Source organism: Drosophila sechellia, chromosome X, assembly GCF_004382195.2.
Source record: "Drosophila sechellia strain sech25 chromosome X, ASM438219v1, whole genome shotgun sequence".
In the NCBI taxonomy this organism is placed as follows: Eukaryota; Metazoa; Arthropoda; class Insecta; order Diptera; family Drosophilidae; genus Drosophila; species Drosophila sechellia.
In genome coordinates, this window is record NC_045954.1 from 12,330,640 (window position 1) to 12,358,177 (window position 27,538).

Here is a 27,538-nt window from a genome sequence, read left to right on the forward strand (position 1 = left end):
TTAGGTCTACTTTTTGTGTAGCTATTCTTTTTGAAGCGTAAATTGCTTTTGAGTTACTTAGTTATTTTTCTTAGTGTAGAAGTGCTACTCACCCGCAGGGCTTGCAGTGCGTCATGTGCAGATCCCAGTTGAGATGGAAGTTGAACATGCGCAACTTGGCCACCGCCCGCTGTCTCAGTGAGATGTCCGGCTGTCCTCCAGATCCGGATCCAGTCGCTCCACCCCCAGCACCGCCGGCTCCTCCTCCTCCTCCCGCAGTGGTTGCCTGCCCGGTTCCAGATCCCGCAGATGGTGCTAGTGCCGTGGCGCGCTGGGGATTCGGATACATCATCACTGTGCCGCTGGGCGCCGAAGTGGCGAAAAGACGACGGGATGAGCCACCGCCACCGCCGACAGAGACGCCACCGCCATGATGGTGACTGGGACGATAGTGCTGGTGCTCTTTCAGTGTATAAAAGCCGCCCGAGGAACTGCAATGGAAAGCGAGTCAAGGCCTCGTTAGAGTCTCCGCCAGGAACACTACCCACTAGCCAACATTGAATGGCATTGTCTTGCGAGAACATTGAAAATAAAGAAAACCGAGAACCACCATGAAAAGGGGTGCTCCAGAAATCTCTAGAGTTTTCAATTCGCCTCAAGTGGTGACCAAAAGAGTGCTGCCCCGAATGGGCATATTGTCTTGCGGCATTGATTCATCGAACTTCCGGATTTCCGGATGTGCACATCGTGACATACTTTTGGACACCTTAGTAGCGATTCTCTAAAATTCCTAATGGCTTGAAGGGAATTTAAACTTACGACATATTGTCGCCACCAGGATCGCCGACGCAACTGGTGACTCCCATTCCACCGCCACGTCGTGGGCGACTTTTCCGACGGCGTCGCCTGCGGCGTTCCGAGGAAGCGGTACGTGTTTGCAGGACATGTTGGCTAAGGGATTTGTTACAACCGCCACCTCCTCCGCTGCTGGCCAGGCGTCGTCCGGTGGCATTGCTGCCCCCACTGGCAGTGATGGAAGCCCCAATGCCTCCGGTGGCTAATCCCTGGACAGCGACCACCAGCTGGCCATCGCCGAAACCGCCAGCCGAACTAATCGTGTCGGTGGATTGAGGCGTGGCTGCAGTGCCTCCTGTGGCGGGGCCACCGATGATTCCATCGCCACCTGCTGCTTGCTGTGCTTGCGACTTGCTGGTGTTGCGCAAACTGTGGTTCACTTTTCGCCACATGCGCTCCATCTTGAAGAATCCGCTAGATTCCTTGCGGCGATTCGATGATGTTTTCTTGATGAGGGATATATTGTTGAAAGTGATTGTTGCATACGAGTATATTTGTTAGCTTATTACAGTTCCCATTACTCTTTTCGCTTTTACCCAATAAATAGTTTTTTATATATTTATTTGGTTTTTTGTTAAGATGTTTTTCAGTTTATGCCAAATGCGTTCCAGCTGCTGGAATTCCTTTGTTGGTTCATTCTCGAGAATTGGTGCGCGTCCTTGTTGTAAGTTGTTGTTGAATATCTCTTGTTGTTAAATACATTAATTATTGTAAAAATGTGATTTCATGTGAAATGATTAGCAAATATTTAGGTTTTTACCAGTTTGTTTAGTAATGTTTTAAATGTATGGAAGCCGTAGATCTAAGATACTTTCATTTGCATAATCCACAACATTTATTTAAATGTAAGCATTTTCGATAATAAGAATTGTTTTTGCTAAAACGTTACGTTAGTTTAAATTTTGTGCGAGTTTAGTCGGTGTTTAGCATTACTATGTATTAATCCTAAAGATTTAAAGTTTTTGATATTGGCAAGCACTTTTTTATTATTGGTTAGTTTATTAGTTTATTTTAATTACCACATGTTTTTGAAGATTTTTAGCCACTGCTAGGAAGTTTTTGGTATTTATTTTCAAAACAGCTAGTTGTTAACCTTTTCGTTGTTAAAGTACTCTCTATTTAATAGTTATTTTTGTAAGACATTGATTTCATTTATAGTTGTTGTGGAAAAATTTGAATTTTCTTTATTGGTTTTTGTAAACTTATTTTGTTAGTTGGTGTATATTATCGTTGTTGAATCTTCTTGGCAGTTGTTGATAGTCGTTCATTCTCCTGTTGATGTAGATAGTTGTTTTTACCTATGCATTCATTTAATGTGGAGTTCTTCTTAGTTCATCCTTTTATGTTGTTCCTTAACATATTTATCAGTTTCTGCGGTTATCCATTTTCCTATTGGGAAATTTCAGCTAGCTACGAGGGTTGGGACATTTTCTAGTTTCCTGTTTGCCACATTCCTTCGTTTTCTGCTTTTTCTTCCGGTCTTTGGGGTCTTTCTCCTCTTCGGTGCGGCTGTTTTTGCTGTTATTGTTGTTAACTTATTGTTTGTAGGTGGCAGTGATTAGTTGTTGTTGTTGCGGATTCTGTTGTTATTGCTTGATTGACTTTCATCTTGGTTTACCTTGGATCTCGTTCAAATACACAAAGGGACACTCATTCGATTATACAAAAAAGCTACTCAGCAGGAACTATGCATTGTTGTTGTTGTCATTTCGATTGTTGTTGTCTGCGAAAAGCGGAAGCGGAAAATAGAGAACATGAATTTGAGTCTAGGACTCGACACGTATGTGCCCTGCAGTTCAAAAATTCATCGCTACTCAAAACCACCACAAAATCGCACCTCGATTGTTTTGTGGGAAATTTTGTGCTTTTTTGTTGATGCTTTGACAAAGTGATGAATTCTTAGGACATGTTAATGCTAAAATCATCAGCAGTTATCGTACAAACTGAGCGGTGATTGAGCGCTTGTGGTGATTCACCGCTGAAAACGTAATGAATGAAACTACAGGGTACATATAGGTACGTATGTATGTGTATGCTTAGGCTGCTTGAGTTCCTGATTGTGTGTAATTGTGTGGGTGAGTGGCCTGCACTTTTAGGTTAAGCACGCGCTTCACTCATTTTTCCTTTTTTTTCGTTTTGTTGTGTTTGTTATTTGTTTTATTTGCTGCCTAAGCCGCTCTATTTTTGCCCCTATTTGTTGCTGTTGTTGCTTTCCCCATTGCACTTGTGAATGAATGACGAATTTTTTTGCCACTGCCTCTCACTCACTCTCCACATCGCTCTCGCTCTCTTTTGTCTTTTGCTTGCTCCCAAGAGTTACGGTTACGGTTTTCTTTTTATCGCTTTATCAGCACACTTCTTTTAATAGCAATTCTGCTTCTTTCATTTTCACCATCTAATTTTTGCACACAATTTGTGTAATTTTGCGTGGAAAATACACTTATTAAGTGCTGCGCATTCCACAACTACAACGCAGTTGTTGTCTCGTTGTCAGGTTGTTGCTGTAGTTGTTGTTGTTGCTGTTACCGTTAGCGCCTGGCTGGCTGCTGGCACGTTGAGTCAACATCATTTCAGTTCACCCAAAAAAAAAGCGAAAAAAACAGGGACACTGTCTCTCTGCACAGTGGGTTACTTTGGCTTGTCAAGTTTATTCCAAAACAAAAAACTTATATACATAAAAAAAATTGTATTTATATTTCTTTAAATATATTCATTTTTTAAAAGAATTGAACACTATAATAACATTTTTCCAAATTGTTGGAGATGTGAAACCAAAAAATCACCCACTGTGCAAGTCCGAGAGAAAGGTTACAAAAGAGAGAGCTAGAGAGTGCGCTCTTTCCGCTTAGGATGTGCATGTGGTCGTGCGTGGGCGCAAGCCAAGTTACGGTATCCAATCCCGTTTCCGTATACGTGTGAGTTGGTTTTTTTTTGGGGCTGTATTCGAAGTTGTGTCCTGTGTATAACACAAACACATTGCGCTGCAGAGGAATATGCTCGTACAGATAGAGAGAGACTGCGAGTGAGAGCGAGAGGAAGCTGCCTGCTTAACCGTTTTGGCACCTTTTGTTGCCTATATTTTGGGACCAGCACACTCAAACACACACACACATACTCCCACACAGGAATTTTGAATACCGGTTAAAATTTTGGAAAAGACACACTGCCGAATCGGCTAACGGTTAACGATAAACAATCAATCGGAATCCACAGGAATCCACATTTTTGTATCACACGAGAGCTGAGCAAAAGCCGCTGCCCGTTTATTGGCAACGCGCACGCACAAATAACGGAGCCACTGTGGCAAAAGCAGCCGCTGTGAAAGCAGCCTCAGCAGCTGAGAGCCGAGGACACGAGGACTCACACCCGAAGCTGAAACGACTGCTCAACCGCTTTGGTATCAGGTCGGTAAAATGTAAACATTGGGAATATCGCTTGCCGGGCAAGAAAGCGAGAGCGAGTGCCGTGGATAGAGAGCACTCTTGCAGGACGATTGCGCAGCAAAGCGACATCTGCCAGGATTTTATCGCAACTAAAACGATAAAACTCCCAATGAAACACGACCAACGGAGGGCGCTTCGGTGGTAAATGCATAGAAAATTGAGAATGAATTTACCATAACAATATGCTGAAAGCTTCCATTATGGACAAATAGCAAAGAACGCCACCAATAGCGGGCGCTGTGGTATTTTCCACTTCGAAAATTATATTAACATTTATATATTCCAGAAACACGTGTCGTATGAGTAATATAGGAAACACATGTCGTATGTGCGATATTTACTAATAATATCACTCATACGCCGTGTTGTTATGCGTCGCATATTTTGCTAGAAACATAACAATAATCTATTAAAACCATAAAATAGCCATATTTTTCTTTCAAGACGACCAACGTTTTCTTAAATATCAAATTATAAAAACCAAATAATTCAAATGTCTTGGATCGCAACAATCATCCGATAAGTAGGCAATACTTTTTTCTAGCCATAGATTTGAATTCTACCGCCCAGCAAATAAAAGATGTACGAATTTTTCGATTTTGTATAGTATTTTTAATTGTTTTGCCCGTCATCAAAGTCCCCAATCAATTAATCAATCATCAATTAATCATTGCCAGCATCCGCTTTCGATTAGGTATTTGTTTTCGTGTCTGCTGCATCCGGTGTTTCCTCTTAGTTGTACCACTTGTGTGTCTATCTTTAGTCGTTAAGTGTATATGTAGTATAAAGTTGATACTCATGCTAAATCGAATCGACTTGGTTTGCTTCGTTCAAAAAATGTTATAGGCTATGCAATACAATTACGTGATCGTTAGTTGACTTTAACATTTAGTTGACTGACATCAAACACACAAATATAGTTTATATTTCATTTCGTTAGATTTTTTTTTTAGGTTTTTTAGTATGTATGTACTCGTACTTATATAGGGTTGATGCATTATGCGATATCTAATCCGTATTATATTTAGATAGCACTACTGTTTTACACACACACGCACAAGGTTTACAAACGTTAGTTATTATTTAGTTTAGTTTTGTTGTAAAGAAAATTTCGATTAGTTTTCTTCTTAGACTTAGATTGCTAAAACGTTGGTATTGGCCTATTGTATGATTTCTTTATAAATTGTTTTTCATTTTTTTCCATTTTTCTTTTGTTTTATTTTTTGTTTATTTCTTTAATTGGGAATCTCATTTTTTTAATTGAGATCGTTTTCTGGTTTGCCAAAGTGCTAAGCCTGTTCAAGTTTTCTTAGCTTTTTGCTTTTCATGCATTTTCCATTTTCGTATTTCCGATTTCCAGGATCTCATGCTCTTCTTGTTGTTCTTCATGCTAGGCTATATCACAAAATGTGTTTTCTTTATCTTTTTTTTTTGTTCCAACTGCTGTTCCGCTCGAAGAGAAACGAAAAAGTGTATAAATCTGCATTAAACTCAGTATTCGTGCTAACAAAATTAGTTTCAAAGCGAAAAAACAACTCTAAGCTATGGTACTTTTGAGTTTTATGTTCTGGAAGTATTTTTGTTAGCTTAAATACTGCGCCTAAGGAAAAAGTAATGATAGCTTTAAAATAAATAGCTTTAAAAAATGATTGTTAATTGAGACTCCACTCTTTTTCACTTACTTCTCCAGCAATTTCGTGAAAATTTGATGTTATCGAAAAATTTTAATTTATCAACGCTTCTATCGAATTCATCGAAATACTTTTAACAATTAAATCGCTGCTATCAGAAAACCAATTTATTCAAAATCAAACAGAATAAATTGTTCTAACGAATAGGAAATATGTTTTGGAACTACGAAAAATCAAATTAATTTCGTTTTATATATATTTATAAATCTACGATTTTCATTTCATTCAGTAAATTTTAAAACGTCGAATGAATTTGGCAAATTGAACTTAATAGTACCTGCTCTGCTCAATATGCCTCTATTTCTATTTGTATACGTATATACATATGTGTTATGCATATATAAATTGTATTCCATGACCAATTCGCTTGACAGTTTTCCTCCTTCATGTTAATATAGCTTCCCATTCGGATTTCCTTGCGAGCCTAGTAAAAAAGCATTTATAAATCAGTTTCAAATTGCAGCCGCAAAAAGGACAATTGGCATTGACGCAATCCCACCAAACCACGTATATTGGGACGCACTCAAAAAAGTTCTAGTGCTGGTATTGATTCGATTCAAACCGATATCGAGATTTGTTGTGCTTTTTCGATTGGTTGGTCCAGTTTGTGTGTGCTCCTTACTTTTTGCAGTTCATGCCCAGCAACATCGGCTATATACATCCTATATATATATAAATATACATATAGCTAAAAAACATTTGCCAATCTAATACCCCAGAGGAGTTATCGCCCAGTTGGGCCGACTGCCTCGTTCAAAAGCACAAAAAGTGTTGCTAAAATGTTCAGTGAGCGAATGGGATTCGCTGTGATTTAAAAGTCTGTTTAAAATTCCACTGCAACTCCGTTATCGGTGTGTTGCCAGTTGTTTTTGCCGCCAATTTCGTGTTCAACATTAAATATATTTCTATATTATTAAATATATGTATATATTTATATTCCGATTATGTGGTATGCATTCGTATGTACAATTCTTTAGCATAATAACTGTTTTTCTCTCTATCTTTTCCATTCGTTTTTTCCTCCTGTGCTTAAATTAGTTAACTTACGAAAAAAAAAAAAATGGTATTTATACGAATAAAAATATTTAAAAAAAAAGTAATTGTGAGGAAGGAGGGTAAGGTGTCGATTGTAAATTAGGCAACATGTATAGAAATAAATTAATTAATTCGTACATACTAAGTGTAACTTATGAATTAAATCGCTCGCCTACATAACAGAATTATAGTTACCGCCTAATGTATAGGTTTTATGTATAATCATATTTAAAAAAAAAGGATTTTATATCTAATGCCAGCAAGTGTATTTTCCTTTATTTGTGGTTTGCCGCTTGTTTCTGCTACAATAAGGTTGATTTTAGTTTACTATCGTTTTATTAAGAAAAATTTCAAGTTTCTCTCGCATCATTTCGGTTCGAACATCTTTCCCACTTGGCTACGTATGCATTTTCGTAGAAATTTCGTGTTGGTTGGTGTTCATTGTTGGGACAAATTTCCCAACGTTTATAAGTAAGCTACAAAAATTTGTATCAACGCTTACATTCGCTTACATTTGTTTTTCTGATTTTGCTGGTAACAATTTGCAATTTCATTTAGGTGATATCATCTGTTGTTAATTTTTTGTTGCTTACACCTACAAAAGTGTGGTTTTAATGTCGTTTTGTTGTTTTTGTAGGTTTGTTGTCCTTGTTGCTGTTGTTGTTGTCCTTGTTGCTGTTGTTGTTGTTGTTGTTGTTGTTGTTGTGTTGTAGTTTTGTTGTTGTTGTTGTTGTGTTGTTGTTGTTTTGTTGCCGTGTTGTTGTTGTTTTGTTGCTGTGTTGTTGTTGTTTTGTTGTTGTTTTGTTGTTGTTGTGTTGTCATTGTTGTTGTTTTGTTTTTGTTTTCTTGTTTTTTGTTATTTGGTCGGTCGTCATGGACAAAGACAGTGCATTTACATTTATATATGCTACTGTTGAGATGCCGCCGCCGTGGCCAAAAAAATGTCAGTTGCTCCTTAAAATGTGACCCAACAGAGAGTGTCGAGTGTTGGATGCCATATATTATCCGGGGAGTGTTGTCGTCTCTCAAAAGTGCTCCAAAGCCCTGCGCAGCTTCTTACAGTAAAATGGACATTAAGACTCGCGCTCCTTCTTCACCTTGACCTCCTCGCCCAGAATGGTGGTGATCTCGCCCTGCATGAATGCCCACGGTATCACCGAGTTGGCCAGTGGACAGCGATCGCCGCTGGGGCAGTACACCTCGTTGCCCAGTCCCTGTTGAGGAAACGAAACAATCTAGAGTTAGCATGGAATTCCATAATGAAAAATAAGCTACCAATCCAACTGCAACATTATTGTTTAACTACACAGAATTCCCCTAACGGTTTGATGAGCAAAGATACTTAAGTTATATTAGCAGAATGGTCTGCTTTTTTGGGATCTTGATAATGAATAAGTATGTTGCAGGGGATAGATAGATGTTTCGATAGATAGATCTTTCTCTTACATTCTGGCGTTTGATGCTCTCGCGACTGCAGGGGAAGCAGAACTTGTGGTGATTCACCGAGGGGCATTGCACAAAGTGCGTGTCCTCCAAGCGCTCCTGGCACAGGGTGCACTTCAGCGTGGCATTCTGGGCAGCCGCCGCAGCTGCTGCCGCCGCCGAATTCGAGGCGGCACTGCTGCCCGGAGCTCCGCCGAGACCGCCGCTGCCGGCCGAACCGCCGCCGCTGGCCAGCGGTGTGCCGCCTCCGCCGCCACCCTGACTTCCACTGCTGCCGGGTCCAGGATTCACGGATCCACCGCTGCCATTGCTGCCGGATGGACCATTGCCGCCGGCCGGACTGCCATCGCCGGCCACCGAATTTGGCGCCATGGAGGCGGGACCAATGGCTCCATTGCCTCCGCTACCGGAACTGGCACTGCCGCCCGGTCCGCCGCTGGTACAGCTCAGCTGTCCACTACCGCCACTGGGTCCGCCCAGTTGGCCGCTGGCTGCATTCGAACCGGGTCCTCCGCCGCCACCGCCACCAAGACCGCCGGCCACCACCGCCTGGCCCGGATTCGAGCCGCCCACTTCGGAGCTGGTAACGGTGGTGCTGGACACGTGACGGGATCCGGACGAACGACGTCCTGACGAGGAACCTGCAAAAGGTGACAAACAAATCGATTGAATTAGATTTGGCAAGCAACTATAGTTCCAAAAAAGAATGGGAAAATTAAAGAAAATAAGTATAAAAAAAAAAATAAGTAAAAAAAAAAATAAATAAAGAAAATAAGTAAAGAAAATAAAAGAAAATAATAAAACACCAATACGAGATATGACCACAAGATGACAATGAAGTTTTAAAGATAGTAGTGTTAAAAGAATTATTATAAAGCAGAAATATATGTAAATATATTAACTAATACCATGAAAAAATCAAGTAAATGAAGTATTAAATGTATTTTACACTCATGCAGTTGGCACTAAACTACTAAATGAAACCGCAACCGATTGTGTGAATGCAAACTAACCCGAACTGTTCGGCGAGTGTACACTGCGCGGGGGCAGCGGTCCGGAGGGCGGACTCGATCCATTGCGCCGACTGGCCGGAGACATGTGCTCTGCAATATGAAGATGGTGTGGAATCGGATTAGGAATCGGATTGGCTGCACAGAGAGAGAGAGAAATGAGAGGCAGCTCGATGTCAGTTTGATGATATCGCAGGGTTGATAAGATTATATTCCATTCCCGATGCATCTTATTTTCATACTAAATTTAACTATAAACAAATAACCGATTTCCACCGAACTTGTCATGGTTTGCCAATTTATATGTGTCATTGGTCACAATGAAAACTTGAGCATGTAATCTCGTGAGTCAAGTGCAATGTACTATGGGCCTTGGCGCCCCACTTTGCCACATTATTATACACTGGCATGCATAAGTATGTCGACACACCCACAAAATCACCACTGACGACAGCACAGCCTATAAATCAAGAGCTTATCCTATTATTCATACAAAATTATCCATAATTGACGTTGACATCGGCGATGGTCGGTCAAAGTCGACCTCCCAAATCTTTTCTAATGATTTTCCAAATCTTCATTTACAACGTGTTCTATATAGAATGGCGAATTGGTAAATTCTTGCAGAATTGGGGAAAAGAAAAACCCGTTTTCATTCAACTTGTGCTTTCGATTTTGTATGCGAATGAATCAAACAACGAAAAGAGTTAATCACATGTTTCGTTTTGCGCTTGCCTCTGTGCAAAATTAATTGTTGTTTTTTTTTTTTGGGCTCGTTATTTTGTTGCTGTTTTGTATGTGTAATTTTAGAACTTGGCACGAAACATGTTTCTATGTATGTTTTGTGTTGTGCACATATAAACACGTAGCATGTACTTGTACATATGTACATGCACATACATATATCCACATTCACTTATTACTTGGCAACGCCGGCCCAACAACAAGAACAGCAACAACAAGTTTCATTCACCGGCTGGCCATTGAATATGTGACGTCACAGCGGCACGATACGATTGCGTGTCATTCTTGTTCCACTGTGCAGCTCACACAGCTGTTTTTTTTTTTTTTGTTGCCTCCTTTGTTTTTGTTGCTCTTGTTTCGCCTTCGCTCTGTCGTCTTATTCTCCTTCTTCACCATCTCGTTGGCAAAGTGCCGAAGCAACGCGAAATGAATGGAATGGAATGAAACGAAACGAAACGAGTTCTGCTGCTGCTGCGCATACGTCACGAAAAGCGGGCGGGCGTGCGAGTGAGCGAGAGGGAGAGAGAGAACATTCAGCCAGCCGGTTTCTCTATCTCGTTTTGTTATTTTTTGCATGCCAGCATGCAATAATGTGTATGTACACCAGACACATATATACATACATGCATATGCCGATTTGTTTTGACTGTGCTGCTTCTTCTTTTTCTTCCACCTCTTTTTCGCTTGCTTTTGTGTTCGCTGTTCGCCGTCGCTGTTAAGGCGCTGTAAATTAGCTGTTATTGCGCTGTAAACTTGTTGACTTTTTTATACAAGATTTCAATTTGGTCTCTTTTCGCATGCAATGCACGCGCACGCGTAGCTGCTTGATATTGAAAATAAAAAATTAAAATTAAAACACAACAGAGCGCTGCAGAAGATGGTGTAGAGGAGAAGCGGCGAATGGCAGGGCGAATTTCATTTGTATGCCCAACAGAAGATAGCACATTGCTCAAATGTCGACGCTTGTCAGTTTGCCGGCGTCGCACAGTGGGCTGCATACGAAATGAAGCTCTCGCACATTTGGCGAGTGTGCTGTTATGTTTATTTATTTGATAAACTGTTGCTTCTTTTACTTTTCCTTTTCCATTTGCTCTTGCTAAATTGCTTACGCTGGCTAAATTGGCGAATAAGGAAAAGGAAGAAGAGGAAGAAGCGAGCAGCAGCACATGAAAACCGCCAAGAAGGAGCGCAAAGAGGGAGAGGGAGAGGGAGGCAAGGCAAAGTCGTGCATGTTGTGTGGCCCCAACACGTATGCATGAGAGTACGTGTGCGTGTGTATTTATAGCATTTGTTTATATTTTGCATGCAAGAGATGAAGAACAACAGCAATAAATGCCAAAGCGAAAGCCTATCCCCCTTCACCCACTGCCACACACCACACCGATCCACCACCGCATTCTCCGTCCCTTTCGCACTGCTGCCGTTGCACAGTTGCAGTTGCATGTGCGTGGCCCATTGAGAAGAATGCGGAGATAGCTAGCGATAGAGCGAGACGGCAAGCCTGCCACATACAGTTGCAAGCACGGCGCACAGTGGGCGAAATGCACGAATGGGTGGACGAATAACAGTGCTTTATCATTTTAATATTTTTGTACGACTTTATAAGTATTTACTTTCTAAAAGAACGAGAACACAATATACGAAAATCGTATAAAATTTGCATTCAAAGTTGGGCCAATAAACTGCAGTAAAGTATATGCATAAGTGAATTAGCCATAAAGCCACTAAATTTCGTTCTAGGTCATTAACATTTTTCAACACTAGTGCATTTTTCCAAAAGGCATTCTAATTCTAATTCCAACGAACCACTGTATTCAGTTTCAGTTTACTGCAGTCGAACTTCACTTCACTGCAACTTCGTTGCAATCTATTTTTGAAACGACTTTATTCAGCGCAGATATATGAGCACACATGCACATGTAGTGATTTAGTGCATATAGATATACATATGTACATATGTATGTATGTAGATATGCACCCCAATGTTTATTTGTTTTTCATACATTGGGAGCTGAAACAAACAAACAAATTTGCGCGATCTCATGCGTTCCCAGTATCGAATATGAAACTATTTATAGAATTAGTTTACTTTTTTCGCCGTTCAACACATTTTGCCTGGTTATGGAATATTTCTCGATATTCCGCGTTTTTTTTTCCTCTTTTTTCGCACTACTTTGTTAGAATGAATCATTTGACAATTTATTACACATTTTTAGTCATGAGCCAGTAGTGAAAACCGGGGCGAGAAATCTAAACAATAAATACAATGTTGTATATGAGAAAGGAAACCATATTGTGTATGGTGTGTTTATATGTGGAATAGAAACACTATTCACCTTCGAATGAATGAAAACGAATCGTACCACACCCATTGGGCGGCCACGCCCACTTGCCCTCGCCCACCCCATTTTTCTTCACAACCCTAGAATGCTATTTGGCCGGGTATTAAAATCTAATTTTTTTCCCGGGGAACGGAAAGAAATTGCAATTGCTGGCGAATCATCGAACTTTTCGATTTGATTATATCATAATATCATATTTTTTATTTAATTTAAATGACCCTTTGTACTAACTAAATAATAACTTTATAAGTATGTATGTATATTTTGTTAATTAAATTTTTTTCTATTTCTAATCAGCTCTAATCGTTTATCAAAGTTCCATTATGGATGATAGGTATTTAACCCTATTTGATAAGACTACAAATTCCTAATAACCCAATAAGTACATTATAATGATTCGTTGATTATAAGACATATCTACATTTTTTCTGCAAATTATAAATAGGGTAACTAATCGGAAATATTAAAAATTAACAAACAAGTTTTTTCCAACTCGTCGATATCAAAGCATTAATCAATAAAATACAAAGTTTAATGTTAAGAGCCCCATTAAGTTTCATAAGCTTTGTAAGCACAACCCGCACTGTATAATGCACACTTATCATGGACAGCGATACAATAAATTGTAGCTTTGCCCAACCAAGTGGGAATACTCTTAAGTGGATCCAATATTTCATCGATTGGTTTCCGAAAGCACATCTTCAAAGGAAAAAAGCCTCAGCCCTCGTTTATTTGTGTTTATTCAATGTAGTTAAAAAGAAAATTTGAACAAAACACAGAAGATCTAATGAAAAATAAACAAATGTGCTACAGGGTGCATGGGCGGGCATGATACCGCTCAAATTGAATATAGCGACCCGGTACAACGCGGCGTTATCAGTCAAAGTTGGCCGTGGTTGAGCTGATAAGAGTTGATAAGATAGACTGAGGAACCCAGTCCACTTAACAATTAGATAAGATAAACAAAACAGCTGTGTGTACTGAGTATCAAGAGCGGCCCCACGAGCAAACGAAAGTGGAATTGGAAGTGCAAATGGGGAATTGGAAAGTGGGAAACGAAGCGCGGTGTTTTGTGTACCCTGTACTCTCGAGTAAGTCATACTTTTTCCATCGGAATCCGTCTAGATTGCTTTTCTTATCTCCATGTCGGCGGCTGGCTATCGGGCGGAACAAGAGCTTATCAACACACCGTCACACAAATCGGGATGATCGGTATGATATTTTAGACCAATAAAAGATCGAGATATCACAATTCCAACGTCTAATCCTATAAACTTAAAAATAAAACTGAGAAAACCCCAAGACTATTATCATCAAAAGTGTCCCCAACTGTGATAAGTAAACGCTGTTATAATTCGATTCCGATATCTATCCATCAATAAACGATCATTTAACAAAAACCGGCTAATGCATATCATATCGCCGCTGCTCTTTCCGTCTGTTTGTTTTTTGGGTCTTATGTTTTGGGGCCTAGCTCCTCCTTATCGAGCAGTTGTTTGGCTTATCAATTAACCACATGGTCGGGTCCCGCAGTTACGATTAGATATGGTCGATGGCGCAATCTCCGCCGATAAGTTAATCGCTTATCTTCCACACATAGACCAAGTGCCAAACCCTAGAATGGCAAATGAAATGGGTAAAGCTCTAGATACCCTAACAAAGGTATCGAAAGTATCCTATATTCATTCACCAAAGGAATTGTTTAGACGACTAGAGGAAATAAAATACTTTTTAAGGTTCTTGAACTTAAAACCGCTTTATTCATATTTTACTAAATAGTTCGAATAAATGTTAAGCAATATTTGAAAACTTATATCTTTACATTTTTATTTGGTTTAAAACGGCTGACCTCTAATTAAACATAATGACCCACAGTAAAGAACCGCAATTGAAGTTGAAATTTTTCAATGGTTATATTCTGATGCCCGCTGCTGTATCTAATCAGCGGCGGCGACTTTGCTACTTCACGTGTTTTAACGGTTAACAGCGGCCATGCACTCCAGCTAGCCATCTCGCTCGCACTTGCCGCCACTGCAGCTGCACTTAGCACGCAATGTCTAAATTACGAGAGAGTGGGAGTGGGAGAGGGAGATGCACTCCGCCCTACCTCCCGCCCCCCACCTCCCTTCCCATCAACAAAGCGAAGGCACGAACAGAATTCCTGGCGAACGCATTGGAATGGTCAGTCAGTAAATGCATACACACGAACTAGATACACACACACACACTTAGCCGGCAACACGAAGCGCTGAATGAAACGAAACGAAGAAGAGGGGGAGGGTGGTAGGTGGGCAAATGAGCGGCGGTGTGGAGTGGGGGTGGCGCGCGCACGTTGCCGTTCCATTTTATCAGTTTGTACATACAAAAATATACATACATATGTATGTACGTACAAACATACATATAGTAACATACAATTTGTACAATTTTTCCTCTGTACATCCAGAAAATGTTTGTTATATTTTTAGTATATACACAGACGCAATAAATATGTACCCGAGTTGGTTTTTTTTCCTGTTTTTTTGGTAATGAAACGAATACACACAGGAAGGAAGAAGCAGAAGCGTAACGTAAATACAAAACAACAAACGAAATTGGCACAGTGGGCGTTAGGTGGGAGATTCCAGAAATGCATACGTATATGATTGGAACTAGTTTCTGTCAAGTTCTTATTGCCTTCTGTCTGCGAGAAAGCAATTGGTCCTATTGGCTTTATTTTTAAGATTTGTGCAAAATAAAATTAAGTTAAATTAAGTCCAACAACAAGGTGTAAGGATAGAAATAATGCAATCTTATGATAATAGTTTTTTTTTTTATCAAGTTAAGCATTGTTTGCCCCACTGTTTGATGACGGCATCGGTATGAGCGAAAAAGTTTTTTTTCATCTTGTCTTTAGTGTCTTTTTTTGTTGCTGTTGTCACTGCAGCTCGTTCCGTAATTCGTATACCAACTAAAATTTATCTACACCCAGGTTCGACTGTGTGCGTATGTGTGTGTGTGTGTGCAACTTGTTATCGCATAGCGTAAAAAGGAGAAACAGCAGAAGAAGCAGCAGCGAAAACCAAAACAAGTTTAATGACGTTTTGCGCGCGCAGACAAGAAAGAAAAAACACAAAAAACAAAAGGTACACACACCAACACAAGCGCACGAAACCAGTTTGGAAAGAAGAGGAAAGCGACAGAAGACGGAGAGAGAAAGAGATAGTGAGCGAGAACATTACAACGTCAGCGTCGACGATTTTTGCACGTCTCTGTTTTCATTACATTCTGCGGCCCTTTTTTCGTGTGCTTTTTGCGCTTTTTTTTCTCGCCGTTTTTTGTTTTTGCATTGCGACTGTTACGTACGTGCATGTAAACGAACACGTAGCTGTTTGCGTGTGTGTGCGCGGTACAGCACATGTATATTGCCTATATGTATATTGGCATGTGCGCATGCCTTTTAATGGCAAGGGTTAGCAGCCCCTTTTTTCCACGGAGGGTTGCAAAATGCGTTTCTACGCTTCTTTTTTTCTGTTTGAATGTACATGCATGCATGTGCACGTATGCGTGTATGTGTGCGTTATACATACGCATTGGGAGGCGATAAGGACGCGCTGATAAGCAAATGAGTTATCTAATCTCCGACACAACGCTCCTTATCATCCATGCAAACGTGCATGTGTGTGTGCATATACATGAGAAGCGCAGTCTTCTTCTTGCTCGCCTTCCAGTAAGGAGAGATAAGGAGCAGGCAATCACGCCGTTTCACTCTGCCCTGAATAAGCGGTATGTGTGCCACTATATCGCCGCCTCTCTTCCACCCACTCCCCCACCACGACCTTCCACCCACATCCAGGCTAGAGCGAGACAGAGACAGAGCTCTGTATCCCGCGATCACGGCTCATTTTCTAAAAAAAAAAAAGGGGGGGGGGGGTGGTGGTAAGAAACGGTAAACAAATACAGTGGGCGCCAGCTTTTTCAAACTTGGGATTTAAGCAAATTTCCTTGCTTTCCGGGAAAAAAAATTGGTATTTAGATTGAAATTAGCATTATTTCCTCTAACTCCCTTGTTTGTTTAAACAATCCTCGATTGTTTAAATTTTTTTTTTTTTGCCATTGACTATCTAAATAAACTGAAATATCATCCCTCGAAAAGTTTTCTATTCAAAATATTTTGATAAAATTAACTTTAGAAGATATCAAGTGTTCACTGTGGCTGGGAAACAACATCCCCCTGGTTACTCCATTTGTCAAGCCATATCGCGTATTTCCCACTGGCGATTCGATCCGATCGCTATAACTGATAAGAAATCCATCACTGATAGGCGATTATCCCAATCTGTTTTCTAACGCGGTAGATAGTGTTTTGTACTATCATTTATAAAGCTATCATTTTATGTTGACTCTGATCTCTTTACTCTAATTATTATGAAAGGTAGTTTTCAATGTAAATAGGAGAGTGTTGCTTTTCCCCGAATCCCTACTGCAAATAAAAAATTTCCCCATTACTTGCCGCAGCAAAGTTCTTCCTATTGGGTAAGTACTGTGCCAAGTATATGGAATGATCTATGACATGTTTGCTCACCTGCTTTGAAGGTCGATGCATCGAAACTGGGCGCTCTGACCGGCTGCTGCTTATCACGGAGTCCGCTGAGCTGACGCTCGGGCACATAGCTGACCGCCGCTGGCAGGGATTCGCCACGCGTCAATGGCGGTCTGCCGCCCACGCCAGTTGGATCGTCCATTGCGCTGCGTTTGATGCCGGGCGGACCGCCTCCGGACACGCCTCCGCCGGCGGATAGGGAGTTGCCAGAGCCGCCATCTGGCGGCAGGCCGTGCCCCGACTGCTGTTGCTGCTGGCTTACGTCCACATCGACATCCTCGCTGGGCGGACGCTTTAGATTCACGGATAGGGCGGGCGGTAGGCTGCCACCGCCACTGCCGGCGGTGGGTACGCCGCCGCCGGGTGCACCGCCGCGGGTCGCATTTGGCGGCAGGTGGTGGGGCGTCATGTGTGAAATGCGTACGGGTCGCACGCCGCCACCGGGGGCATCCTCAAGCTTAACTGGATAGTCCAGTGGTGGACCGATGCGTGGCACTGGCATTTGATAGGGCATCTGATGGTGATGATGCACTGCAGCAGCGGCGGCGGCAGCAGCAACGGCATTGCCTAGGGAACTGAGCGAACCGGCGCCCGACGGACCGGGACCACCACTGCCGGGCGGAGCACCCGGTGGACCGCCGCCACCACCGCCGCGATGGGAACCCGGCCCTTGTCCCGGAACTGGACCAACTTGTAACTGTTGTTGCTGCTGTAGGACGACGGCTGCCGCTGCAGCGGCGGACACTTCGCCGTTCTCATGGGAACGCTGCTGTTTGCTGGCGGGATGGAGACGCTTCATTTGGCGGGCGGCGTCCAGCACCGCCTCGATGCGATCGGCGCCCTCGTAGTTGACGCAACCGCGGCACACCGCCTCTGAGAAGTCATTGATCATCGCCCATGGCATGCGGGGTAAATCGCACAGATAGCAGTGCTGCCTTTTCGTTTGCAGCGACATCCTGCTGCGTTTCTGGAAACTGTCAACTGTCAACTGTCAAATGGCAACTGTCAATTGGAAGCCCTGGATGGGCTGGATCTGGAAATGGGTTCGTGCGTGTGTGTGCTGTTTTAGCTCACTGGAATGGCTAACTGTTCCTTCCTGCTGGCTTCCCAATTCCTATTATTTATTATTTTCTCGTTTTTTTTTTTCGCTTTCTTTTTTCTTGTTTCAGCTTCTTTTCGGTTGTGCGTTGTAGCTATTTTTCTTATTTAGCATTTGTTATTCATGTTTTCGTATTGATTTTCGCACACACGCACACACACACGCGCGCACGCACGCATATTTCACCGCGCTTCCACCCGAAAAAAATTCACTTATGTTTTTTCCTTCAGCTTCAGCTTCTTCTTTTCTATTGTGCTGCGCCGCGCTGCTCGCCAACACGCACGTACACAGGCACACACACCACACTTAGGCACGCGCGCTGCAGAGTGAAAGAGAGAGGGTGCGCGCGAGTAAGCGGGACACGTAAATGTACGACGACGCCAAAAACGAGTAGGAACAAAACTAACGATGAGATCGCAGCGACGCAACGAATGACTGAAAAAGCAACCGGACGCCACACAGCTTGCTGATAGAGTGTGGCCTTGGCTGGCATGTGCGAATATACCCCAGGGGCCAGGCGAAATGCACTAAAAAATCTTCGCTGCTCTACTGGGAAAAACCAAGAAAATACCAGAAAAGCTGACATATCAGAGACACGAACCTTTCCGTGGACTTCAACCAGGGTTGTAAAAGAGACTGAGACAATAGCGAAGACTTCAACCATAGTGGAGCTAAGTAAATTTTGAATTTTTTTAAATTTAACATCTATTTTGAGCTTAGTAATTCTACTATTTCGTATTAATGTATATACCTTTTGATATATTGCCCAAATATTATGCAGAAATATTTAAAAATAACCCATTTTAGCTGTTTAAGTAATTACAAATAATATTTATTCTGATGACACCCCCTTTGCGCTACGTCGCTGCCTGCGTACGTGCCTGCACGTCATAGTCACGAAACGGAATCCAGTGACGAAGTCCTGCCCCGAAAGTCCGTCAGTAAGTATACCATGTAAAGTTCGTGGATACACATCCGTTTTTCGTATAGATACCGAACGTTTGTACATAGAATACAGATATGTAGACCTTGAATCTGGTATGCTCCGTCTCTTTCGCTCGGCGAACAGCTGACTTAACAGAGCTCTGTAACCGTTAATGAAATTAAAAGCCCTCTTTCCTACCAAAAAAAAAAAAACAAGGACATCCGTAAAGAACTGCGCAGGACCACAAACTGCAAGCAGGTATGTATATGCATATCGTTGCATATATGTACATATGTATGTATCGGCTAAAATGCTTTGGTGTTCGTATTCCTGGCTGTTGGCCTGAATCGATTTCCCGACCATGGTCTGGGACAAATTCCGTATCTGTGCGTACATCCTGTTAAAAGGAAACGCGGAAAAGGAGCCACCAGATACAGAAACACACGAACAAGCAACGACCTCGTAAACGGGGTCCTTTCCTTACACGCCCACCTTTCCATACGCCCCCACAGTGCCGGCCATAAGTTTATGACCGTGCACGCACAACTGTACACGCTGCTTAACATTTCATTTGAGATTTTATTTATAAAATGTTTGGCACAATTAAAGATATAAAAACAATCTTTAAATTGTTACAAAATTAAAATTCCGCAATAAAGGCAATGCAAAGCTTAAATTTTTTTTTTTTAATTTCCTCTTTTATTAACAAAAAAATGGTTTAAGATTAAAATCAAAAGAGAATCTATGAACTACGTTTATACACAAGCTTTATTTGTAATTACAGACCTCTCGACGTCCGAATAAGTAGGCAACAAAAACTGTATTATTTATAAACTTATTTACAAGTGGGTAGATAATGTTGCTATACTGATTATATCTGTTCAACTGTTAAAAGGCATAAAGATTTGAGGTAGGTCCTCGAAAATTCTCAATTCTAATAGCCGGCGTATAAACGTAGTTACAAGGTGGAGTGGGGTCAAAATACAACACATTACATTAGCTGCATATAAAAAATATCGCACATATTTGTTGTATATAGATAGTTAAATGCTAGATCGGTTCGGCGCGGCCACTGTTCTACTGGCATACGTCCGTATAACAAGGGCCCGACTCAAATGTCTTATAGAAGCAGTTAATTGCAAGCGTTTCGATCCTATATATAGGTTTAGGTATATAATGGCTATATAAAGTACACAGTATAACAGTATTAGGCTTGAGCGTGTGCGTTTCATTTGTATAACAGTTAGCGTGTGTTTATATCAATTACAACTAAAATTGCCTTTGAGCAAAAACATTCTTATATATTTAGGTATAGGAGTTAGACTTATCCTCGTCAATACAAAAAAGTTTGTTTCTTAGCATTGTTAATTATTGTTCTTGGAATGAGGGAACGGGGTGGATGGGTCGAGAATCGATAAATAAATTAGATTTAAGCACTAACATGGAATACGTTTATCTATATAATTATGGAATAGATATACAAATACATTTATATACGCTGTTTATCAAAAAATATTTAAACCACAATTTTTCTAGTTAAAGTTCTTTTCGTTTCTTTTGTCTTTTTTTTCGCGGGTGGGATCTCCCTCTCTCGAGGATTCTTCTTTAGATTCGTTCGTTTTTCGCTCAACATCATGGCACAAGTTTCTTCCTTCTCTCTTTATCCGTACTTCGCTATCTCTTTCGCCATATAACTTTATGTCAGACAATAGTGGGTTAAACAAGTATTTGCTTAGCTTTGCTTCTAGTTCAGTTTTTTAGGTTAGTCGAGACAGTTGTTACCCTGTAATCTTACATACTATAATTATTCGCTTGGTTTATACAATCTGTGTAAATATTGCAACTTATTGGTTTCTCATTCCTAACAGGCACTTAACCTTCGTTTAGTTGAAACTTAAAATATAATGTTGGAATCAAAAAAATAAACACTTTCGTCGGAATGTGGATTTTGTTATGTGCGTATAACAGTTGCGTTTATAACAGCGGCACAGTTCACTGGTTCTTAAAGTTATATACATATTAAAAGGCATTATGTATTTAAAAAAAAAGTGCCTCTACATGTCATGGAAATTGAATTCCATACGTTACAAATGGCGAATGTTTATACGAGTTACAACAGTTATATCGTTCAAAGATTTACACTAATTACGTCAGTTTGTTCGTAGAACATTGAGCTTCTTACAACAGCTTCCTGAGTGGAACCACAACAAACTGCGCACAACACTTGACAATCGTTAATAGAGAGTATGGCTACTTCGTCCAGCTAGCATCGCGTATTGAAATGCGTGCGAACTGGCGGCGGTGGAGCTGCTCGCCTCCTCCGTTCACCGACCGCCGAATTTGGAGTGCCGGAGGATCCGATGGTCCGATGACCATTTAAGCTTCCCGCCGCTGTTCCTGCCGCACATACGGCTCCTCCGACGGACGAGGCCGTCGCTGCGGCCTCCTCGCGCATTTTCTGCTTCTGATCGGTGAGTCGGGCTCCCAGGCGATGCACCTTTTCCGGACTCAGGATATTCAGACGCGTCGTCTTCGAGGATTGCTGTTGATGCTGCTGCTGGTGGGTGGCGGCCACTGCAGGTGCAAAGTTTGGGTAAGACTGGAGTTGTATAAAATTGTTGGTAATGCTTACCATTTGTCAGTCGCTGGGCCGTGGCGGCGGTGTGCCTCTGGGCCAGATGCTTGCTGGGTGATCCGGGTCTGCTGCTCCTCGTCGGCGAGACACAATTGCTTGGGGGGATGCCTTGAGTGCCCGTGCGACTGGGCAGTGGCTTCAGTGTCTTCCCTTTGCTATTGCCCAATGGCTGGCGAAGATTGCTGCTCGTTCGCTGCTGTTGGACAGACGAAAGTGGCAGCGTTAGCTTGTGCTTCTTCGGCAGCCAGTCTGATGCGGATGGTGGACAACTACTAGTGGTATTGGTCGTGGTGGTCACATTTCCATTGCTATTTAATGTGACACTAATGTTGATGCTGGGCGGCAGGAAAAGTGGCGGATTGGCAATGCTGCTATTGCTGATCTGGGCGCCTTTGGTCGTTGCTGTGGCTTTGCTACGTTTGGGTGCTGGTGTGGCCAGCTGCTTGGCAACTCCGCTGGAGGCCAGATCCTCTAGAGACTCAGCATGCTGTAACTTTTGCCCCACGATTGCCACTGGCGGATTTTTTCGACCGAAAATGGGCGTCTGATTGATGCGCTGCGTACGGGGTGGTGGCGGTGGGCAATTGTTGCCACCATTCAGGGCTGCAGCCTCGTGCTCCAGGCGCTGAAACATCTTAAGGGCCACCGGTGGGGTTTTGAAGAAGTTCTTCATGGAGTGCTGCGACTGGTTGAAGTTCCGCCGACTAGCCTCCTCTAAATGCTCGAATTTGCTGCGGCACTGATTCAGGCGGGTGCGCATATCATCGATGGCCAGGCGATGGTGCTGGGACTCCTGGTTGTTGGGTTTATTTGTGCTCTCATCCAGCAGTTCCGCCTTGCCCGGTTTCCCCGCATTCTCATCCTCTTGCGCTGCTGGCAAATTATTTACATCATGGTAATTTAAGCTAGTATCACAGCTGGAGTCCACATCGGAATAGGTGTTCAGATCCCTTACATCCTCTAGCTGCAATTCGGCACCGGCACGCAGATCCACCAGGTAACCTCTTTCGCCAAACGGGCGACATTTCTTCAGCGCCTTTTTCAAAGCCCTTTCCTTGGACTCCGTGTCGGGCGTGAGATTACGACGCTCCTCCTGGGCGCCCAAGAAACGCTGGCGACGCCTGGCTCGCATACTATCCCGCAGTCTCTCGCCGCTGGGCGAGAAATCCTTGCCGAGATGCGGAGATTTCGGTATGTCCTGGGGCTTAATCACAAGGTTCTCCTTTTCTACGGGCGAAATTTTCGAATCCACCGCACTCTTGACCAACTCATAGAGGTTATTTAAGCTGCGCTGGGAGGTGGGTGACAAGGCGTCCTCAGAGCTGGCGTACAATTCATGAAAGGTCTCAATCTCGTGGAGAAGGCGCTGAGGTGGCACACGATCGGCGGCCAGATCATCGGCGAGACGCAGCAGCCAAACGTGCAGAGTTTCGAAACACGGACGCAGATCGGGATTAAGATCACAGCACACGAAGGCTACTTTAACGAAGGGCTCCGGGCACTGAGCGCAGAATTTCTCGCGAAACTCCTGCTGATTGAGACTGAAGTCCGAATTGCGGGGCATAAAATCCGGATCGGCTTCCACGCGTCCAATGATCTGCAAGGCAAATGGCAAATAAGTTAAAGAGTTCGGTCAATAAAATCATGTTAACTTAATCTCTCACCTCACACAACATAATGCCAAAGGAGAAGACGTCCACCTTCTCGTCGTATTTGAGACCCTTCATCATCTCGGGTGCCATCCAGTAGGGATTCCCGACTACCGTGTAACGTTGCCTTCGCTGCCTGCTCTTGCTGCGCCTGAGTGTTCCACTCGGTGACATGGGCGCATCGCTGTTAGCGCCTGATACATAGCCGCCGGGCGTCATATTGCCACTTGGCAGTCGCGGCGCATCCACACTGCGAGCTAGCCCAAAATCCGCCACTATGACCGAGCGATCCTCACGCACCAGGCAATTCATTGAATTCAAATCGCGATGGATGATGTTCATCGAGTGCAGATAGCTCATGCCGCACGCAATATCCCTGGCCAAGCAGACGCGCTGGGGCCAAGGTAGTACGTGGGCTGGATCGTGGATCAGTTCCTTAAGACAACCACCGGCCACGTACTCCGTGACCATGTGCAGTTTCTTATCCTTGTACAGAACACCAATGAACTTGAGCACATGCCGATGGTCCAGCAAGCGGAGAACGGCCACTTCCTTGATGAAATTCCTCTGGGCCTCCTCATCCGCGCGATGCAGTTCTTTGAGGACCATCACCTCGCCACTCTGACGGTGGGTCACCTTGAAAACCTTGCCAAAGAAGCCCTCGCCTAGCTTCTCTCCTATAACCAGATCAGAAGCACGAAAGATTCGTTGTGGCTTTTGGACGACACGGCAGGATTGCGTCCTGGACAGATCATAGAGCTGGGGATGCGCCGAGTGCTGTTGTGCCTGATGCTGTTCATCCAGCAACTTGGACAGACTGGAACAGCGCTCCTTCTCCTTTAGTTGCGTCATTGCGGTGGCTCCAGCTGCCGGTGGTATTGTCGTAGAGGCGTTGGTGGCTTGTCGCAGTTTCCTGGCCTTGGTGCCCTGTTCGCCGGGTGTCTTGTACAGTCGCTCCCTGCCCACCTCGACACTGGAGGCCGATGTGCTGAGCGGCAGGATTAACGTGGACGCCGACATGGCCCGCTGGATGTCCGCTTGGCTGCAGGAGCGGCACACCTGCACCGGATCATGCTCCACGGTCAGCTGAAGCATCTTCTCATTACTCCGTATCAATTTGTCGATCTGCTCCACGGACGAATCACTAACAGGTGTGCCGTTCACCTCCAATATCCTATCTCCAATATGCAGATTCGTAAGATTCACATCAATTCTGGATAAAGGGAAATAAATTAGAGATTAGCGAAGTGTTACTAGCTTAGATGTTGGCTTTTTTTCAACTCAGGCTCATTTGTTACCTATAGGGCGCCCCACAGCACTGTTCCGCCATCGAGGTTAGCCACAAGAAGAAGTTACAGAACAAGCTGTTTCAGTTTTTTTTTTTGGTTTTTGGCAAGCATGTATTAGGGAAATGAAGAAAGAGTCGAAAGACGAACCCCCAGCGAAATTAGTTGGCAATTAGGACTAGACTAGATTTTGTTCAGTACAAATTGTAACCAAAAATACTTAAAATACTTTAAAAAAATTTTTGTGACTTCCGTGTAAAAAATGAGAAAAACTGGCTTGGTGAGTTAATTAACATATGTACATAAAACACAAAGGCAACTTAGAGGTTCGAATCTGATCTTTGCAAAAAGATTTTAAAAAACAACAAGAAACAGATGTGTGCAACAATAAAGTTAACGCATGCATCTCAATGAGTTCATTGGTGTAAATTATAGAAATTTCAGATAATTCCTTACTCTGTAATGCGAACCGTGGGACAGCCATCGTCGAGGGCCACTCCGTCGACCCTCAGGCCGGGCGTGGCGTCCTTGGGTATCTCGACCAGCCGGATGGAGTGCATCGGCTTGCCGGCCGTCGTGATCCGCGCCTTGTCATCCGCCGGCTGGCAGGAACGTTTGCCATAGCACTGGCCACAGTAGAGCTTCGAACGTTCGACAAGGGCGTACGATTCGCCCTCGCCGATGAAGGAGCCGCATGCCGTGCAGCAGAAGCACTCCGGATGGAATTTGTGCTCGCCGGCGACCATGACGGGTCCGGTGATAACGGCCATACACTGCTGACAGGCATCGCCGAACCGGCCGTAGTAATCCTCCCGGCAGTACAGTAAGCCCTCCCGCTCGAAGTACCAGTTGTGCAGATGGCCCTCGCAAACGGAGCAGCGAAAGCAATCGCAGTGCCATTGCTGGCCGAGAGCCATCACGATGGGCTCCTCTGGATGTGGCAGTAGTTGACCCCGACAATGGGCGCACAATGGTGAGTGTCCTCCGGACACCGGTCCAGATCCCGCGGCCAATCCAGTGCCTCCTCGTCCGCCATTTGCCCGCAGGCGCTGCTGATGATGCATGGAATGTTTTTGTGCCTTGGCCCGATCACGTTAGCACTGTGGGTAAAGAGCAGGGGGGCGGGGGGTTAAAAAAAGGTATTAGTCGATGACGGAATAGGTATTAAATATAGTAAATATAGACCAGCAGTCACGAAAAACTCTATAAACTGCAATGTTGAGTAATAAAGAAACAAATTCCGTGATTTTTTTATGATATACTGACGCAGCGATAGCACCGTAAATATTTTAGCGTACTAAACAAAATAACCGAACAAAGCAAAATAATTGAGTCGGTAGTCATTAGTTTAGGGTTCAGTGATAAAGACTTCGATCCTGAGTCAGTTGCCCCCCATCGGAATTCGCTATACCGCCTGATTTCCATCATCGACTTGCATGCATAATGCATGGATATATGCATATGTACATACATACATATATGCAAATACACATGCATGTTTGTGTATTTATGGATATAGCTCAACATTGACCGTGAAAACTCCGGTTGATGCAACAACAATCGCGACTCTTTGCATCAACTGCAATCGCAATTGCACTTCAGCTGAACTAACTGTAGTTGTTGTGCACGTCCCTCTTCCGCCCGCATAAACATGGCCAATGAATGACGAATGCACACGCACACACTTACACGCGCGCACAGTGGGCACACATGTGAGCAGTGCGTTAAGTGCAGTCCAAGCTCCATTAGGGGTTAATGTGCCTTTAATCACCTGCTTAACCCCTTGAACTTATACTTTAGCCAACTCTATCACAGTGCTGTGATTTTGATGTGAAGAGAATGAAATGAGTGGGTGTGCCACCCTGACTAATAGCCATATATATATATTATATATAATAAGACAAACTAGGTTTACGAATGGAGCGAATGGTAAAAAATAAGTCAAGTAATTATGAGTATTTGTCGCACTAGTCGCGCTAGAAACTAATTCCGTTTAATCAACTATGGCTATCATAACTTGCGGTTCAATTTTTGTTAATTAAGTCAATTAATTCACTCAGGCAATTTGCATATTTTTGGGCTCAAAAATTCATGAATGTGTCCACTGTGCGGAGGCAGAAGCACACACACACGCGCGTACAGGTGCTGCAAACACACACACACACATGCACGCGCTGTTAGAAAATGTGTGTGGGGGAACGGGAACAACACGACATTAGCAAAGCCAACAGCAACAACAACTGGTTTTTTTTACTAAGATTTTATTGTTTTTTGCTGGACTTGTACACTAAACTAAACCAAACACACACACACACTTACATAATTGTTCGTTTGTATTGCTATTGACTTGACGCACATTGCACATTTGTTGGTTTTTACTCGCCAATTTCTTATTTGACTGCAATTCCCGCCAAGTAATTATTAATCGCAACTACCGAAATGCCGCGGATTTTGTTTAAATGCCGACGCGACGCACAGCTCGCGAACTCAAACAATAAAAAAGAAATGCATAATAAACAAAACAACAACAAAACTACACAAAATAAAATACAATTCAGCCAGTGTGACCGTAGGACTGTCATTCAAGAATCCCACAACTATCGGCTAGCTGCCAACAACTTAAAAATGTATTTAATCCGTAATAAAAAGATCTTTATTATTCTTTATTATAAACACGCTGTTTGTCACTAACATAAAATAATGAACTAAACTGAATGTTGAAATAGTTTTTCTTTAATCTTCGAGCGACCGTATATGAGAATAATTTTTGAAATAATGCGGTCCCATTAAACATATTATTTAACGGAAATTGTGATTTGA

General features: G+C 42.9%; 3 protein-coding genes across 7 annotated transcripts in view; all 3 read right to left on the reverse strand.

The window, feature by feature from the left end:
* LOC6618568 overlaps positions 1 to 4,125 on the reverse strand; it is a 50,905-nt gene extending 46,780 nt beyond the window's left edge. Inside the window, exons 1-3 of the mRNA XM_032724247.1 lie at positions 3,973 to 4,125; positions 799 to 2,557; positions 93 to 470 (exon numbers count right to left, since the gene is read on the reverse strand). Of these exons, the coding sequence (XP_032580138.1) occupies positions 93 to 470; positions 799 to 1,235 (815 nt within the window). The 5' untranslated portion in view covers positions 1,236 to 2,557; positions 3,973 to 4,125. The remainder of the gene's footprint in view (positions 1 to 92; positions 471 to 798; positions 2,558 to 3,972) is intronic.
* A 3,682-nt stretch (positions 4,126 to 7,807) lies between these two features.
* On the reverse strand, positions 7,808 to 18,705 carry LOC6618571 (probable E3 ubiquitin-protein ligase IRF2BPL). 3 transcript variants are annotated; one of them, XM_002042794.2, is made up of 4 exons: positions 17,107 to 18,705; positions 9,460 to 9,549; positions 8,450 to 9,087; positions 7,808 to 8,217 (listed from the first exon to the last, which is right to left on the reverse strand). In XM_002042794.2, the coding sequence occupies exons 1-4, from the start codon at positions 18,077 to 18,079 to the stop codon at positions 8,077 to 8,079; spliced, it is 1,842 nt and encodes a 613-aa protein (XP_002042830.1). In that variant the 5' UTR covers positions 18,080 to 18,705; the 3' UTR covers positions 7,808 to 8,076. The 3 variants fall into 3 exon arrangements, with proteins under 3 accessions (XP_002042830.1, XP_032581211.1, XP_032581212.1); XM_032725320.1 differs by having other exon boundaries at positions 9,460 to 9,594; XM_032725321.1 differs by lacking the exon at positions 9,460 to 9,549.
* Positions 18,706 to 19,898: 1,193 nt separating this feature from the next.
* On the reverse strand, positions 19,899 to 27,267 carry LOC6618572 (LIM domain kinase 1). 3 transcript variants are annotated; one of them, XM_032724485.1, is made up of 6 exons: positions 27,038 to 27,266; positions 25,175 to 25,818; positions 24,731 to 24,796; positions 23,448 to 24,645; positions 21,781 to 23,380; positions 19,899 to 21,722 (listed from the first exon to the last, which is right to left on the reverse strand). In XM_032724485.1, exons 2-6 carry the CDS (start codon positions 25,780 to 25,782, stop codon positions 21,412 to 21,414), a joined length of 3,783 nt encoding a protein of 1,260 aa, XP_032580376.1. In that variant the 5' UTR covers positions 25,783 to 25,818; positions 27,038 to 27,266; the 3' UTR covers positions 19,899 to 21,411. The 3 variants fall into 3 exon arrangements, with proteins under 3 accessions (XP_032580376.1, XP_002042831.2, XP_032580377.1); XM_002042795.2 differs by having other exon boundaries at positions 21,412 to 21,722; positions 27,075 to 27,267; XM_032724486.1 differs by lacking the exon at positions 24,731 to 24,796 and having other exon boundaries at positions 21,412 to 21,722.
* Between the last annotated feature and the right edge of the window lie 271 nt (positions 27,268 to 27,538).